The 18,954-nt window shown below is 36.0% G+C and overlaps 1 protein-coding gene across 2 annotated transcripts; it reads right to left on the bottom strand.

Annotated features, from left to right (window-relative positions):
* Positions 1-237: 237 nt before the first annotated feature.
* Positions 238-14,889, bottom strand: LOC122281983 (trafficking protein particle complex II-specific subunit 130 homolog). Of its 2 annotated transcripts, XM_043093877.1 has the most exons (22): positions 14,723-14,889; positions 14,585-14,655; positions 13,338-13,567; positions 12,410-12,591; positions 11,673-11,856; positions 11,253-11,343; positions 9,507-9,667; positions 9,180-9,269; positions 8,903-9,064; positions 8,588-8,649; positions 8,300-8,390; positions 7,462-7,625; positions 7,158-7,371; positions 6,185-6,730; positions 5,882-6,094; positions 5,287-5,680; positions 5,093-5,183; positions 4,894-4,978; positions 4,338-4,527; positions 1,678-1,973; positions 929-1,019; positions 238-762 (listed from the first exon to the last, which is right to left on the bottom strand). In XM_043093877.1, exons 2-22 carry the CDS (start codon positions 14,646-14,648, stop codon positions 587-589), a joined length of 3,777 nt encoding a protein of 1,258 aa, XP_042949811.1. In that variant the 5' UTR covers positions 14,649-14,655; positions 14,723-14,889; the 3' UTR covers positions 238-586. The 2 variants fall into 2 exon arrangements, with proteins under 2 accessions (XP_042949811.1, XP_042949810.1); XM_043093876.1 differs by having other exon boundaries at positions 14,585-14,888.
* Between the last annotated feature and the right edge of the window lie 4,065 nt (positions 14,890-18,954).

Raw genomic sequence — 18,954 nt, 5'->3', positions numbered from 1 at the left:
ATAAGATTTATGGGTGAACGATGTGTCAAATGCAGTGCTCCCCGGTGAAACAGATTCACGTGGTTCCAGAGTATTTTCATTTTCCAAAACAATAAGTGACTGAAAATAAAGATTCTCACTTTTTTTTTTTAAAGAATTTCTTAACCAGAAAATGGGACAAAATGTTCGTTCCCCTTGAATTCAACCTTTTAAAAGTACCAAAAAAAAAAACGAAGGACAATGGGATGATTGCACAGGTTTCAATCATATAAAATCATGCATCAGAAACTGAAGAAATTTATGTGCTTGTTAAGCTCTACAATGTATTTTACATGGAAAGAAAGTGCCGAAACCTACTGTACATGAGCAGGGATGCAAGATGTTTAGAAGAATCAAAGAACAACCTAAGCCAATCTAAATTGAACAAACCTTTCTGGATTTTCCATTAAACTCAACAAATTCAGCTTCACAAACATCTCGGTAATCAAAATCGGGTGCCCAGAATTATCTGTATAAGCGTAATTCCTGTTGAAAAGAAAAACTTGTCCAACCATATAGAGTGGTAGATTGTAATGACCTGGACATTTGAAATTAGGGTGCCAAGTAATCATGCTGGAATGCAGAAGGAGGAGCTGAGAGCTGGAGGCAAGACACAGACAAGGTGGGGCCCGGCAGGATTGCAACTTATATTAGCCTCATCTACATCTGGCAGTCCAAGTTGTGGAGGACGAACGTAACCCGCCACCAGCGGCACGCACAATATTGTGATAACTATTCTTGAACCTGTCAGTGATAGGGAAAAAAAAAAAGATGATTAAGATGCCACTGAAACGAGACATCTAAAGTCATATCCATCAACTATAAGCTATCCGATTATTTTTTATTTTATTACTCATGAAAGAAGAAATAATTTGATGAAAACATATAAGTTGTAAAAGATATTGGGAACCTTGCTTCATGGAGAGAGACGCATGCCCTCTTTTCCTACCAGCAATCATCCAATTATCTGAATTTGCATTGACTTCATATAACACCTCGTCCTGTTTTACAAGCAACAAAGACAATATAAAGCATTTGTGGCATGGATAGAAGAGTAGTTGAAATTTCATATTCATGTACTCACTAATAGCTGGCCAAAGTACTATCCAGATCCTAAACTAACAATTTCCTCATTACAAAAAGAAAAAATAAGTGGGGAAGAAATTGGAAAACAATGCAAGGGTGTAACATCATTTGAAGGGTATAAAAATTGAGCTAAGCTTAATTGAGGGTAGGTTCCCACTTTCTCCTCTCCAGGTATTGAACATTGATAACTTATAATTGGAAAGTAATAATTTTCTTTCCCTAACCTTTCAGGCAACCACATAAAGCAAAAGAATCATCCAGAAAAATAAAAAAACAAGTCCTATGAAAGTTGATTGAGAATTTAAGCAATGCTAAATGAAACAATTTATTCAAGCTCCAACCGGTCTGTCTTTTAATAGAATCTTTGATTACTCATCAAAAACAGAAAAAAAACCCCTCAAGTTCAAGACCTAAGACAGCAACAGAATTATTTGGACGATGGTTTGGCTCTTCAAAGCAATTGATGCCACGTCAAAATTTAAAATTTGAAAGGGAAGGGTGATATTCTAGAATCCTGAGTTTTAACTTTGGTTAGACATTGTTGAGAAATAATGGGACCATTCCTTGACTTACATCGTCTTTCAAAACCTCATTCTCCTCGAAGTCTTTTAACCTCTCAACCCTCCATTTCATGTTAACAAGTTGACCAACTCTGAGGCCACCAGAACGAAGAGGAAGAAAACCAACAGCCAGGCACGGGTCAAGCACAGGCCTCTTCAAAACAAGAGCACTCCTGAAGATCAAATCCTGTCTAACAACCTCAGGTCCAGGAGATTCAACGGCAGGTGGATGTGCTCCAATAGTTCTATCGCCAGAAATACCATATCTGATATTTAATATGCTATCAGGTTGTGGTGCTTTGGCTTCCTCTGCAAACCAAAAGAAACATTCGCTTCATTAAATTTAAGACAAATGTGAAACGATTTGCTATTATATTGGCTACCAGTGACACCGATCTGATTTCGATACATTTGTGTTTGCTTTATCCATAATCTTTCTCAAAATTAATCATCTTCTCCTGAAGGTCCAGGAAAATCAGAGAAAGTAGAAAGTTGACATGTTAGCTCATTCCATGGTAACACAAAATGAAATAACTTGTGGCTCAAAAGTTCTTCAAAGATGTTTGGATGTGACATTTACTCTGTGTATTAGATTCTTTTCCAGGTTAATGCATCTGACGTTTTCACAAAAACATCGTTTATAAAAATAGACAAAATATTCTACACCAAAGAACAATTGAATAGACAACCTGTATGTTATTTGGATAGGTTGTATTAAAGAACTGCCAAAGGTTGTAAAAACATGAGCATCTTTCCAAGTAAAAAAATTCAAGAACAAACTTCTAAACAATGCATAGGTGAATCTAACATGTCACTAATTTCCTATCCTAAAGCCCTCAGTAACCTATGACTAACTAGAAATATTAAGAAAGTAATTTCTTCTTAAAATGGTCTTGTAGCATTTTTGTTTTGTTTTTAATAGTAAGCCAAACACATGCTCCCATTGGGTATTGAACCCACGACTTCACCCTCCATCACTTTATTGTGAGAGGAGAAAGTGTTAATTGAGCTAGAGCTCATTGGCTTGAGGTAATTTTCCTATCCAAAACAAAGCTTCAGTTATTCTATAGAATGCTTTCTTTCATTTGCCTACTCTCTTTTTTCTTTTTTCTTTTTCCTGAAATAATTTTTAACTACTTAAAAAGCAAGTAGTACGAACCCTAACTTCATATAGACTGGTCATCCCCCTCTAAGTCAAAATGGATTCAAAAGGCCCCTTCTGTATCTATGTAAATATTCTCTATAAGTCTATTTAGATAGTTAACACGGTGCCAAGTCCAAGACAAGTCCTTAGTCCTTTTTATTCTTCAATTATTTAAATATTTCATCCATAATCACCAGGGGCAGCGATGCCTGGACAACATCCAGCCATTGCAAGGCCAAGGCATGGTCTCACAAGCAAAAAAGTCATGCCAAACAAATCTTACGCATATCAAGTACCAACCTTCAACCCTAAAATTGAAGCCATTTCACGTTTCACTGCATAACTATAGTTCAAAGCTAGAGAGCTTTAATGTGCTTAAGCATATGAACATGAATTTGTCTTGAACCCAACATGTATAGGCATGAGGACCTTGGCCACAATTCATGAATTTTATAATCATAGTAGTCAATGGTTCTTCGTGTGTCTATGGACCTCAGAGATAACAAGTCAAGCTGTGATACCCCATTCTCATAAGATAAAGGTAGTTGGTGCATGGGATCTCACATTGCTTGGGAATGAGAAGTTCTTGCTCTTTATAATGTTCCAATGTGGCTTCAATTGTATCATTGACTAGTCTTTTTGGAGTATAGGTCATATAATTTGGGCTTTCCATTGGGACATTACAAATGTTATCAGAGCCTACTCCAACCATAAATGTGGGACTGTGCCACCTACAACGAACTGGTCTGACGAGGACATCGGGAGGGGGTTTTTTTTTTAGGGGGGGGGGGGGGGGGGAGGGATTGCGATACCCTGATTTGATAAGATAAGGGTAGGTGGTATATAAGATCCCACATTACTTGGAAAATTCTTGCTCTTTATAATATTCCAATGGGGGTTCAATTATATCATTGACCAGTGCTTTTGGAGTATAGGTCATGTGGTTTGAGCCTTCCATTAGGGATTACACAAGCTATGTCAAATTCACCTCATGAATCATGTTCACATCCTACGTGATACAGAGTTCACATTTAATACCTAAATCCCTCTTATGAAATTAAGAGGACCTTTGAGAAACCAATGCGGCGGGTGTATCAAAATCAGCAGTGTACTATTGCTGAACATACATGAGTACCTAAATATTGAAGTAATGCGGCATTTAGAACCAAACCTCATCCATAAAAATAGAAGGGAAGCATGTAACAAGAAGTTAATATATCATAGTAATAGTAGATGGCCCTGATCTGGCACGGTGTTAAAAAAATGTTTCGAAGGTAGGATTACAGAGAAAACACTCTTCAACTATGGTGGGAAGTTTCATTGAATATATCTCTTTTACTTCGGGTGCTGATATGATTACCAGTTATCAAGCCCCTTAATGGTTTTCTGATGACCTGTGATATATATGACAATACTGCATATTAATGCACGGGTGACATTGATCCACAATAGATGCATCTACTCCTTTTTTTACTCCAGTTCAAAAGTGTAAAGGTGCCAAAGTTTATTTGCACAATCAAATGAAATACCTTCTGCATTTGACATCTCAAAGCATATGCTGAACAGGATTCCTGCTCTAGAATTAGGAGAAATGACAAGCGGGATGAAGCCTGGATTTGGCCTCCCATCACCTTTTCTAGTATGAGCAAACCCATCTTGAAGATCAAGCCAAGCATCATAAATGGTCAATGTGGCCTTCACTTCTGATTGTAGTATCACCTGGAAGTAACATAAGCCAATGTGGACTTTATTGAAAAATATCGATCATGTCAAGAGAATGTCATAATTATTGTTTTCACAACAATGAATGTGAACTATTTTCTTTAAGTAATGTATTGAGTATCTTCCATTAAGCTATGTGATTCATTTTTATTACAGATTGGAAAAAAGGCATTCTGTAGAACATCACTCCTAGGCGTTGCTCTTGTATATGACCCATGTACTTGGGCTTTGCCTATTCTTATGATCAATAAAATTTTATTTACCAATAAAAAAAGGCAATTCTGTTCATGAAATTTGACACCAGTTCTTCAAAATCAAAGCAAACACAAAAAGAATGCTTTTAAAAAATTGAGCACAAATTACCTGCAGAAGCAAAGTTCCATCATTGCATTTATCTGCAATGCGTGTGTTCACATGGAAAGGGTCAGTAAAATGGACAGCTAGGGTCCTGCACATTGGCCAGGTGATTATTTAGACAAATGCATAACAAATAAAAATATCATAAATTTGAAAAAAGCAGCATTTGCACTGAAACTGGAAAAGTGATGGATCATGGCAATGCCTCTCGAATATCTGGTTGTGAGATACTCCAAATTCAAGCTTTAGAGCTATTGTCCTCATTCCATCCACAATACTCTGCCTCTGAGGGGAAACTGCCCATAGAAAACAGTGTCATATACATGGAAGCAGTTGGATGCAACAAAAAATATACACGACAAATGTGGAAACCACAGAACTACACATCCTAATCCTAACCTGAAGACGAGCCTCTTGCAAGCCTGTCACTAATGGCACGTATTGGAATCCACAGAACAGAAGTAACATTGTTTGCCCAACCCGGAAACACTATCCTGCCATCATTGAGTCTCAACTGCTCAAAATGTTTATCAATGGCCAAAGAACCATTTTTGTGAGCAGCATCAGACTTTCCCACGTCAGCAGCGCTCTGTGACACATCAGCATAACTCTCCATCTCAATGACATGGGACTTTTCAATTGCTAGACCTGGACCGGTATCTATCTGCAATACCGCATCTTTGAGGGAGTAGTCCATTGGCCGTACTATGATTCCAACCCACTGAGGTTCATTTATTAGCAAAGCAGATGAAATAGCTGCCGCAAGATCAACCAGAGCTCTTGGCTTGAAAACCTATGGAAGAAAAGGTTTTGTTAGATGATTAAAACAGTCTCATTCTGCTTCAGTATCTGAATGAATGGTAAGTGTACAATATAAGAAGAAAATCATTGGTTTAGACACAGTTCTCCTTGTCTCATCATCATAAAGTATCATCAAAACTTATAATCAACTCTTTAACTACATGTTTTATCTTCAAGCTTCAAGACACAGTACCTTCAAGATAGGTCTAGTAGGCTTTTCATAAATCATAAAATCGTCACCGTCTACAGGGGCACCCTTGGAAAAACTATGAGATCTAAACCGCAAGTGCCCAATCTGCCCAGTGAGAACTCCCAAGACATAGGAACCTGGTTTTTGAGGGGGTAGATCCAGGGTAATATTATTCCGACCAGGCTCTAGAACAGTAGCAGAAGTGCTCCTTAATGCCTGACACATTAGATGAAATGATTGTAGTACAATATACAAATTGCTCCAACTGTAATGAAAATGAATAACATTATGCCATGAAAATCATACCTTCACACCCTCATCACCATTAGATGTAGCCATCAACGTGAGACTGAGTGAATCAAGAGTTATATCATCAGGAAAGCCACTCCAAACAGTCACAGATAAGGTACCAGGATCCCCATCACACAGCTCCAGTGGGGGCCCAGGATTGCCTGAAAACGTAATTAAAGAAGATACATCTAAGGGTACAGGGTTCTTCATTTCGCTGTGTGCAAGATTAACAACTTCCAACTGAAAAGCTTGGCGTTCCTTGGACGAAAATAAGCCTTTGTCTAGTGAAAGCAATCTCACACAAGATGATAGGTAACCAGCTTCATCATTAAGTATCTTCTGACACTCTGCTAAATTGGGTAGGACTTCAGCCAATAAATCCTGCCATCCTTCACCAGCATACAGGGCACAAACCTTCTCATATGATTTTGCTGCCAGATCAATATTTCTGTGTTTGAAGCAGACAGCCGCTATTTCACCATCAAGGACAACTCCATGTCTTTTCCACCAGGAGCGATGGTAATTATCAGCAGCACCTTTAGTTAGCTCGAGATATTTTTGCTGCCAGTATCAGAGTTTTAAATTGAGCACAGAGAGAGAGAGAGAGAGAGAGAGAGAGAGAGAGAGAGAGAGAGAGAGAGAGAGAGAGAGCTAATCCAGAGAACTACGACATTTAATTGAAAAATAAGATGTAAAAACCTATTTTAGATTCCAGCTTTTCAAAAAAAAAAGATTCCAGCTTTTCAGAGTCTCCTTTTCAGAGTGAGACCTATTTAAAAGAATAAACCGTAAATCAAATATCATTTAAAAGTATCTATCATATTTAAAGGAAGGGATTATCAATTGATGAAGCAGAGGTTGTAGTACCACTAAAAAGTTACATAGAAGTACTTGTGAAGAAAAACTCCTTGAGGGAAAGAAACTACTAACAGAGGTACATGTATGTGTACGTTTGCAGTTATGCACTTGTTTGGCCTGATATTTATACCTCAAACTCCTCTAAAGCTGATAAAGATTTCCATAGACTGGGATTAGAAATTGTATGCTGCAAAGCATGCTCAGCAGCAATATAAATCTCAGCAAGTCTCATAGGTCGGTCAATTGCGCTCTCAAAATTTCCTGGTGAAGAGTTAGTGCGTGACATAACACCTGAACGGACTTTTTGTGATGGGGACATCTTTGTGGATGCTTCTGAACCTGATCTGCCAATGTACATACCAACAAGATTAGAACTTGAAAACCAAAACATGAAAGATAATGGATTTAAAAGATTAATGAATCATTTCCAGTACCCTTCATTAAAAACTGGGCGACCTTCAAACATTTCAAACATATTTCCAGCAGAAAGAGAAGCCCTTCGTCTATTAGCCTCACGCAAAAGAAGGGAAGGTTCAAGAGGCAATGGTTTCCTTTGAATACCGAAGTGCTTGACTCTACGAGTTTCTTGGAGAATCATCTACACAAAGGAAAACATGGTCGATGGATTTTGTTTTTTGAGGAAAGTCAACAAGTGACCGTTGAGCAAAATAACAACACTTTTAGCACATTAACACAGTCTGTACCTATCAAGTATCATGGAAAAAAATATATTGTTATAAGGACTGCTTTTATTGATAAGTAAGAACAAGAAGGTGTATAAGGACTGCTATAAGCTCATTGAGATGACTAAAATTTACCTGAAATTGACCACTCATGAAAAAAGATTTGCTTACTCAAAGTTATGATTGTAAATTTTCCTCAGTGTCATCCAAGTTTATTTAAGTTCTAACCAATCAAGATAATCAATTTTCTAACAAAAGAGTAGATTATAATGATAAAAATATGTTAAAGGGACAACCAAACGAACATAATTCTAAGTAACAATTCCAACTATGATACCAAAAACTACCATTTGTTTGGGATCCAAAAGTTAAACCATATAATATGAATTTAGCCTAATTGAGGACACCATGTACGCCTATTGACTACCTTGAGCCGTCTCCTGTAATGACTATCTTTCTTGTGAGCAAGAGCTCTATGATTAACCAGTACAAAAAGAAAACACAAATATCATGTGGTTTTTGAAGAAAGTGAACATTTCAATTGTCTGTTTGCTTGCACATCCTAGCATACGACATATTGAAAACTTACCTTTTCCTTTGAAAAAACCTCAGATAAAGCATCAGGAGGGACTGAAGGCCAAATTGCTGGCTTAGGCCAAGGAAGCATGCTGAGTGAAGCACTGCTCCAAAGAAAAGATAAAGCTTAAAGAAAAAGTAAGATTCCAGAAATTACTTATACCAGAAGGGAAGAAGAGTCTAGTCATATGATAGACTTTTGCTCTTAGAAAAATCTTATAGTTCTTATCAAAAAGAAAAATCTTATAGGCAACCAAATTTAGAGAATGCTAAACTGGGGTATTTAAACTCAAATATGTACCTGTTGACAGGACTTCTTTCTATCTCTGTTCCATAACCAATTAAATATGCAAGCCTCATGAACTGCCAAAATCATAAATACTCTGAGTCTGGCTAGAAATAGCAAAAGTGAAAACATTTTGTAGTAAATGTAAACAACCACCAACAAGGTTGTCAAACACTGAATCAATGCATTCAGACAAATTTCAGAATATTAAAAAATCACATTCCCAATTCAGTGAAAAATTTTGTAGTAACTTTAGACAAACTGGTAAATCACCAAAAAGAATACCGAATTAGAAAGAATATGCAGTAAATTTATTAACACAAAACCAACCTTAACCCGGCACAGTGAATAAAGGTCACCCTGAAGTCGGTAGAACTCCTTTTCTATATCAGGTGCCACGAGTCCATCAACATAATGAGAAGCAGTTGCATTGACTACATCCAAGCAAGCAGTTATTACCCAAACTTCACGCATACAAAAGGGCAGTATATTCTGATAAGAAGAAAAGAAACAGGATAGGGAAGCACTAAGAACCAATATTCTTCAATTGAACCTCAAAAGGAGTAACATATATTAACAAACACATAACTAAATGATTATCAGATACCTCATGCAGTGCCAGGGCCTTTGAGAAGCTTATTATGAATGAATAACCCCTTGATGCAACCTCAAAGGCGCGATTCAGCTTAAACAGAAGCTGCAATTTGATATATCACTGAGATGCAGCACCAATTTGTAATTTCAAGAAACAAAATCTACCATGTAGACCAATTTTTGATAAAACAAAGGCTCAAAAGCAACTTTATACAAAATGATATGTGCGTTGTTGAAAAAGCAAACAGAGCGATATCCTTAAATACAACTACTATCTAATTCAGTTTGTTCTATGTACAACCATTTAAGTATCACGTAAGGGATTCTCAGTTTTGCAAACCTTTGATTGACAGGCAAAGAGATACTGCCTAAATTCAAACTCCCGAAACGAATCATCTTGAACAATTTGTGTCAACGGTTTGTTTCCAGGATTAAGCAATACTGCCTGATCATCACCACGGTCTACTCCTCCAAAGTCTCTCTGTTTCCCAATCATATTGACTGCATAAAATTGATTTAAGTTTCGATCCTCTACTTTTCAGAAGTAATAAGAAAAGAAAAAACTTACTTCACCAGTAAATAGAAGCATAAAAGAGTATGATCAGATTAATAAGCATATTTCTTATGACCAGGAATGATAAACAATTTTTTTTATATAATTAGGATAAAACACAAATACCAAATATATATCCATTAAATGTATAGATGTGGTACCTCAAAATCCTGAATTAGAACAAAAAGGACATTACCAATTCCACAATCACCAATAAAAATCTATCTTATAACTCATTTTATGAGAACCTGATAGAATAAATGACACATGATTGTTACTAAATAGGACTGGCTTCACCCAAGGAGAATGATCCCCTTGAATTATTATTTTTTTGCTAAGTAAAAATTTATTAATGCCAATAGGCGTAGCCAAGCACATTCCCTTGAATTATTTTTTTTCATAAGTAAAAGATAACGAGTTGTTTTTTTTTTTTTTAAAAAAAGAGATAAGAGTAAAAAAATTCAGACCATTTCTCGATTTGTGCATGTCATCCTTGCACAGGCACATTCCCTTGAATTATTACTCTAATGTGATTGAAAAGAATAGTTTTGTAAGGGTGAAACAAGAAACTACCTAATCATGTTAAGCATATAATGGAGTTCCTAATATGGCAAATTAAGTGCATGTTTGGGATTACTGTGAAAAATATGGCTAATAGCTTTAGGACTTATAACTTTATAAGTAATAAGTTCTACTGTTAAAAATTTATTTATTGTTTGGTAACCATATGTTTAAAGTACTTTCAAACATATTACCTTTGTTTGGAAACAAATTAAAGAAGTGCTTTATGAGGTAAAAATGACGATCATTTGATTTTTTTTTTTTTGAAATTATGACCACAAGCTTAAAATTGTATGGATATTTTTAAAATTTGAACTACATTCCGGATTATCCGGAAAAACATGTTTGTGCTTTTTAGCTTATTTGAGATTAAAAAGTACTTTAATATGTAACACCCAAACAACATAATTTTTTCATTAAAAAGCTTTTAAAGCTATTTAAGCACTTTTTAAGACTCCTAACGCAACCCTAAATAGGCCCTAAAGGTTAGAGAGAGGAAGAGAGATAGACTGATAGACAGAGCAGCATTATCGACATAAATAAATAATTAAGCCTTATATAAACCACTTGAACTCCATCTAGCACCAAATTAAGTTTGTATAATATAATATATTGACAGGATAAGTGATATATATATGATTAAGGACAGGACAAAATTTGAAGTGAAAACAAACACTAAACAAAATGAATTAAGCTCCTGAGTAGATGTACCTGAGTGTCAGGGTCAGCATAGACCCCCCCCCCCCCCCCCTCTTTCTAATTCTAGAATAAATAAATCAATTAAGCAACATAAGCAGAATAAACCTGTGCACAAGGGCCTACATGCTTATAAGCCAGATAAAGGTGATGTGTAGAGTGTGAATGTGTATATCAAACTTTTTTTTGGGATAAGTATGTGTATATCAAACTACATATATCTAAAAACATGACAAGGGTCAAAATCAGTATCTTGACAGGAGAAGTCAAAATCACCTGTTTCCAAATAGCAGAGTTCTAGTTCATCATACTCTCGTAATGCATCTTCAAAAAGATGAGCCATCTCAAACATAAAAGCCAGGCTTTCCTGTTAAAAAAAATAAAAATAAAAAAAGAGGAAGGAAGAAAGCTATCCTCAGACACTTATAGTGTAAGCAGATTGCATGGTCCCAAGGACAGAGGACTTTTGCGCATCTTTTTTTAGTGGCAAGGATGTGGCTTCTATCATGTACTTCGACACAAAAGTAGAAGAAGAAACTTGAAGTTATGCTCTTTTGTACAATGAAATGCACAAGATTAATAGAAGGAAAAATACAAAAGTCAACAATCCCAATTTAAAATCAAAACATTCCTCCTTGCATGCATAGCAACCTCCATCACAATTACTAAATTCAAAGATTCAGATAAAGGAACAACCTTCAAGATAAAAAAATTACAGAAGTTCCAGACTGGCATGAATCTTTGTTCACTGAGTTTGCGTATCTCATCCTCATAAAACTGTACACGCCTATCCAAAGTATTTCTGATGGATTCCATAATCTTGGACTCCAGGTCTTCCCAAAAATTTGCTTCAGGGCAGTGTATATCTAATTTGCAGCACCTGAGCAAAGCATATTTTAGAAACAATAGAAAACAAGGGAAGAGCTTTGAAAATATCAACCCTTTGCACCATTTCATACACATTTTTTACTCGCATCTAGATCTCTAAATGCCCCCTCCCCCAAAACAAAATGCAAGAATGATGGTGAGGTAGCTATGATTTTTTTTTTTTTCTAACATTCAAATTCTATCAGTCATATGTCACCAATGACTTCAATCGATTGAAGAAAAATATACACCAATGACTTGATGCAATAAATTCACCACTTTCTCTTCTACAAGAAAGAAAAAAAGCCGGGAACTATGATTCAAGAAGAAAATGATAATGATAATGAAAAAAAAATCAATTTTCTACTCCCAGTATTACTTCTACTATATCCTGATGCTGTGCTGTTAACTTAATTTGATGTAATGGTACATAAAACATATATTCAGCTTGTGTGGAAATATGTAGAAGTAACTCTCTTGCGACAAACAGAAGAGAAGCCCAAAATGTTCCAAAATTTTGGTGAACTATTATACTCCAAACACATTATAGAGAGATGTGAGCATACCTTTCTCTCTTTTTTGAACTAAATTCAACTTCAAGTCTGGCATATACTTTTTTCGCAGATTTGGTGGCATTCTCATTATTTGGTTGAGCCTTAGACACAAATACAATAAACCACTCCCGCTCGTCATTCTGGACAATCAACTTCAGGCGTGGTTTAAGAATTGTTCTGAACTCATCAAGATCCTATGGGAAAAAATGGAAGTACAACAACAGAATTACATTAGCAATAAGACATTCAAAACGAAAAATGAAATAAATCACCACATAATATAGAAATCTAAGCACACCAGCGGAAACCATGAAATTAAGATTTGTTTTCTCTCTCTCTCTCTCTCTTTTTATTTTTTTATTTTTTATCTACTACATTTTCCACATGCAGTAAATCTGCATGTCAAAACCCAGGTTAGGGAAAAAATAAGCTATGCCCATCTCCTTTTGAACAAATCACACAATCCCAAGAAAAATTCTGGTACCATGTATGGAATAATAGCAATCACTCAATGTGCCAATAAAAGGTCCCAACTGGGTCATAATCATGTTAGGTAAGATTTATCGACAAAAGTAGGGAATTTTGTGGTTTGGATTGACTTGAATGCATCGTCAACTAATGCAAATGTGATAAACAAGTTCATGATCAAGAGCGCTAGCAAAAGGTCATAAACTGTCACCCCATACATAGACTCACATGAATGGTACCTCCCTTAAAATAATGTATATGATGTCTAAAGTGTGACACAAGGACTATTCCAGCACATTGTTAGCATTGTCGGTATGAGTAATATATTCCTTACTCAAGGAGATGTTGGTGAGTTGGAGGGTGCAATAACACCTATATCATATGTCCACATCTAACTTAAAAAACAACTCGTACAGCCATACAATAATTAATACTAGAAAAAGTGGATGAGGTTATTTAGACAGCAAGTTACCTCACAGGTAACAAGAACAACAGTTGCATATGGCTCCCGAAACCAAAATAACAATTGCTCCTGAGGGAAGCGGCTACGAAGTCTTGAATCTGTTGTTAATATGAACTCCGCAGCCAATTTCTCCACAAACACGGGATTACGGGTCTTGTTGTTTAAAGATGCTCTTTTGAATGGCAACCGCTCCTCAAACCAATCCTTGACAATGGGCCACAAATCACTCACGTCTTCCACTGAAAAGCAGCATAGCAGAAATTAGTATATGGTCATATAGCGAGTAGAACACTAAAACGTTATGCCATTCTGCTATTGGATAAATATATAGAATATATTTCCTACCAACATTTTTTTGAAGGCTATAGATCACGAAAACTGAGAACTCACAATGAAAGTTATTATCTAGAAGGACTACAAGTGATTTTCACCTTGTGAATATATAAGGGCACAAAGATGAAGTATGCCTCTTGCCATGATAATTTTTCCAACTAAAGCATATTATATAGTCCAAAGCATACACGGACACACAAATACACGTCCACATGCGCTCCCCCCCCCCCCCCCCCCCCCCACACACAAACACACACAGAGAACTGCATATTTTGTTACAGAATCTTCACCACTAACTCTTCTCAATTGCATTTGGTGGTTTAAATAAAAACCATCAGAAACCGACCATTCCCATAAATTCCCACTCTCAATTCCTGAAACAGCACATTTACAAAAGTATTCGATCGGCTGAACACATTTGAAAACAGAGCACCGGATGCATTTTCCGACCGAATTTGATTCATATGACCCGCAACGATCATTCATAACAGAGACTTCACAGAGCAACGCTACGGATACTAACAAGTCGTGCAAAAATTCAGACAAAGTGATTTGGAATAGACTCCGCAAGAAATGTTATGATAATGTACATCGGGCAATAATTTACAACAAAAGGTTTGTAAAATTAATTTGTAAGAACGGCATATCCGGTTTCGCAAATATATATCACTTAGAGGTATAAACCCAGTATTTCCATCTCTGAAGTTAAGCCGATTCCATCTACAATTTCAATCCAAATCTAAAAGTGTATGCCACGGAAAAACTACGAATCTTGAGATTTTAAGATTTTGCGATCGAGATCAGAAGGTTGCAAACCCAAAATTTGAATTCGACCACGAATCTCAGCTTCAATTCAATATCTGAGAGAAAATTAAAAAGGTACGAAGGGGAAAAGTAAAAAGAAACTCAGAGGCTCTTCAAACCTGCAATAACGAGGTGATCACAGGAATTCTTGATCGTCTGGAACTGAGCTAGAAAGTTCGCCATCCCCGATCTATACGAAGAGAATGCAAATCATAGATCCTTGTATATTCATACGTGAGAGAGAGAGAGAGCCTCACCGTCTTTAGTATGTAGGAAGGGAGGGATAGTCTGGACTCTGGAGGTTGGGGCTTGGGATTTAGTAGATTCAGTCTCCTGGGGATGTAGTGTTTCGCGTGGTATCACGCCTGATGATTGGAATATCTCCGCTGACCGTTGGATCGCATCATTCGCATGTTCTGACTGCGCCTGTATTTTTAAGTAAGGTAGTCAGTTGGTGGTGTTTGGTTGCCGAGATAAGTTATCCCACGCTGAAATCAAGATTTTGAGCACTCCGGCATGACCGTACAGTGCAGCCATTAGCATAAATTAAAGAAACCCCAATCGGCCCATGGAAGTGACATAAAGATGTGGAAATTACCCATGATATTTTTAGCATGGATTCAAATCATAAAACTAAGAGGGATGGAAAGAGAAGTTTACATGATTAAAAGTGCGAGTTTTATGGGTAATTTATCATATTTTTTTTTATAAGAGAGAGACTATAAATTGGATGCAGTGTTCAGAAAAAATTTATATCCTCCACTAATAAAAGAAACATCACCAATCTAGATAGTTTAGAATATAACTGGCCTCATTTCATCTTGTCTCCAACCCGTCCCATCCCGCCGCTCTCTCTCTCTCTCTCTCTCTCTGTTTGAGCCTCTCAAACTATCAAACATTGAATTTTGCTAATCCAAAACTTCAAACAACAGTTCTATTCAGCCTTGTGAATAATAAAAGCAAATTTTCAGCTTGAAAGATAGCGAGAGTTGAGGCGGGGGGTGTGATAGAGAGAACGGAGTGGACTGGATTAGATGAGGTCAGTTGCATTTTAAATTTTTTAAATAAGTGATGCGTCGTCCTCTCAATGAAAGGTGTGTAAGCTCCTACTTAACATCACGTTTGAAGGGAAACTCTTATGACAATACTGAGGTTCTTTTCATCCGGTTTATATTTGAATTTTCTCAATAATTTAAAAAAGAAAATATCTATTTATTATTTATTTTTTTATTATCATCTTTAATTATCTAATATTATATCATGAGATGATGATAATTTAGATAATGAGTAGCATTACTCTTTAAAAAAATGCTATTATTAGAAAATGAAAAAAAAATAAAAGATTTAGTTTATATAATCATAACATTTGAGATATTAAATCCCTCGTTCTTATAAAAATGTAAGACATGTAGGATGTTTAATCGAGTTTAAATTAGGTTCAAATTATGAGAAAAATATGAAAATATTAGTTGAAAATTAATTGTTTTCCAACATTTTCGAAAATATTTCTGGTTGTTATAAAAATAAAAATAAAATAAAAATGAACTATTACCACTACCTAAGATCATCATTGATCATGCCTCTTTTTTTTCTTTTAGGAACAAAAATTATGCTCCCATCGTAAAACCGTTAGAAACTACGCTGCCATCGTAACTCGTAAGGTCTTGAACCTCCAATTCCAATAGAGGTAGAGATGTTGTCGTGGTGGGGTCGTAAAACTGATTCTAGACATTTTCTTACGCGCCTCATACTTGGCAAAGATAAATGAAGCAAAAACAATTCATCATTTCGCTGAGCAGGAAAATGTTGCGGATGGACTATCTGCTCTAAAATCTATAGATTTCCAAAGATAATTTCTCTCCCCACCCATTTGGGCCATGTCACGATTTTCTCCCGTCTGTTCTGTTTGGTAAATGAGATGAAAATTTTGAGTTTAAGATAAAATATTAAAATATTATATTTTAATATTATTATTATTTTAAAATTTAAAAAAATTAAGAAAAAATTAAATTATTTATTATATTTTATATAAAGATTTAAAAAAATTATAATAATAATATAAAAATTTAAAATTTAAAATAAAAATTTTTATCCACCACACCGATCCTGATTAGGACTGTTCATATGGGCCCAGCCCAGTCCGGAATCCGGTTTAACCGGAATCAACCGGATTCCGGTTCCGGTTTTCGGACCGGATCAAATCCGGGCCGAAATCCGGATTTAAAAAACCATATGAATCCGGTTCGGGTACCGGAGGGTTTAAAACCCGGTACCCGGGTTGTATAAAAAGAAAAAGGGCATTGCCCTAGCCGTCACACCCGCACCCCCCCCAAAACCCAATTCGTCTTCCCCCCGATTCCTAGCCTCAGTTTCCTCTCTCTCTCTCTCTCTCTCTCTCTCTCTCTCTCTCTCTCTCTCTCTCTCTCTCTCTCTCTCTCTCTCTCTCTCTCTCTCTCTCTCTCTCTCTCTCTCTCTCTCTCTGTGTGCTTTGCGTCTGTGTCTATGATGCCCTAGCCCCTCCCGAAATCACTCTCTCATCTGCTCTATGTCTCAGTAAGCTATTTGCGATGTCGAACGGTGGAAGTGTTTTAGGGTTTTGGTAAGTTTTATTTCTTCCCTCTGTTGCGTTCTCTCTTCGTTGATTTTGGGTTTTTTTTTTTGGTTTATGTTACTTTTTTTCGAGGTTTTTGTTCAATTCCATCACCTATTGGGGCTCAAAAATTTATTTTCCAATTGAAGGATTCAAGACAAACAAAAAATTAGTAAGTTATTGAAAAATCGGAATGGCGAGTCTATATGTGATGGCGCTGCAGCCGACGGATCTAAGCGGTTCATCTACCCAGGGGTATGGACCACCTACATCTTTATTCTTTTATTCTCTTGGCTGCTTGTCCTCTCCATCTTTTGCTTTTACGATTTTAGGGTTTAAGATATTTGTTATTTTGTCTCTTGTGCTGTTGTGTTGAGGAAGAGAGCATACCCAAGTTGTAAACTGTGTAGAATCGGCTTTGATTGTTTGCTATGGAGAAGTGGGTAAATGTTAGATTTTGGATTGTATTGATGTGTGTTGGAAGGCTTGGAGCCATGACATTGTGGACAATGCTGTGGCTTTATCTGAGTTGGAAGGATATCCCATTTTATAATTTTCCTGTTTGTATGCTGCTTACTATTGCAGTCAAGTCGTTCTTGCAAGTTCTCAACTGGTGTTGTACATGATAAAAGGCATTTGAAAGTATCAATATTATGTTATTCTACAAAAACCTTGATCATTAGAATGATTTCAGGTTGAGATTGCCTACAGAGAAATGACAGAACTCGCTGTTTGAATGAAAATGACTATTAGAAGTCAGCAACTGCGATGATAATAGAGGATAACCCGTGGAGAACTGAAGTAATCTTGTTTCAAGGTTGGCTTTCACTTGTGGCAACAGACATTACAGGAAGCATTCAACTAAGATCAGTAAAATAAAACTTGTCTGATATATCTTGTCTCAGACAAGGTTATGAACACTTGATTTCGAATTAGGAATTGTTAGTTATTTATCTTGGATTCTACCATTCATAAACAAAATACCTTGGATTCTTTGTCTTTGAGCTTTATCCATTTTTCATTTAATAGTTTAGAAGACCATTGGTGGCTTTAGTTGAATGGCAGATAATGATGTGACTAACAGCCACATTTATAAATTATAACTTATTTACTCAGATTTCTCATTACATAGTTTTACACACACATGAATATGACTAACTAAATTATTTATATACTCTTAATGTAATATGTTTTGGATGTGTTTGGATTGCAAAACTCAAGCCTATATGTGATTGTTTGTTAATAAAAATATCAGACTGTTGCACCATATATGACTGTCAACCAAGATTGGTTATGTATAGAGAACGTGGTATTTTTGGAGCATACTCTCGTGGTATCCACTTCTAGAGACTAGTTTTTTAACATGCTTGTGTAATCTGAGCTGATCTGGCAGAAACCCAAACAAGTTTTCTGGGATATTGCAGGTACATGGATGACATATGGTTTGTTCATTCACCATTTATTAGCATTGATTGGGAAATGATTTCCTTATCACCAACAGATAAATGGGTTGAGAATTTGGATAGAGAAATTTTAGATTTTCACATTCAAAACTCAAGATCATCATTATGCTCTTAGTGTTTCCTTCTATGGTTTGTGTTTTTTCTGTTGAAATACATTCTTACTCTTCAGTTTGGTGGGCTGCAGAGAACTAGGAATTCAATTCAATGTGGCGGTTATCTTCCGTTTGAGTGGCTACAACGAATATATTTGAAGTTTTATTTGATGTGATTAAATCACATGGAAGAATGTTATTAATATGGAACTCATATCTTGTAATTTTATATTTTGTAATGTAATGTAATATGTAGTGGATTGAATGCATTTTAGTTTTTCATTTTTATATATTTTATTATTCTGAACAATGTTATGCTTTTTAACATTACCTCTTAGAAAAAT

This window comes from Carya illinoinensis, chromosome 11 (genome assembly GCF_018687715.1).
Source record: "Carya illinoinensis cultivar Pawnee chromosome 11, C.illinoinensisPawnee_v1, whole genome shotgun sequence".
NCBI classification, from domain to species: domain Eukaryota; kingdom Viridiplantae; phylum Streptophyta; class Magnoliopsida; order Fagales; family Juglandaceae; genus Carya; species Carya illinoinensis.
Note: the sequence above shows the minus strand (reverse complement) of the source record. Positions and strands in the feature narration are given on the sequence as shown.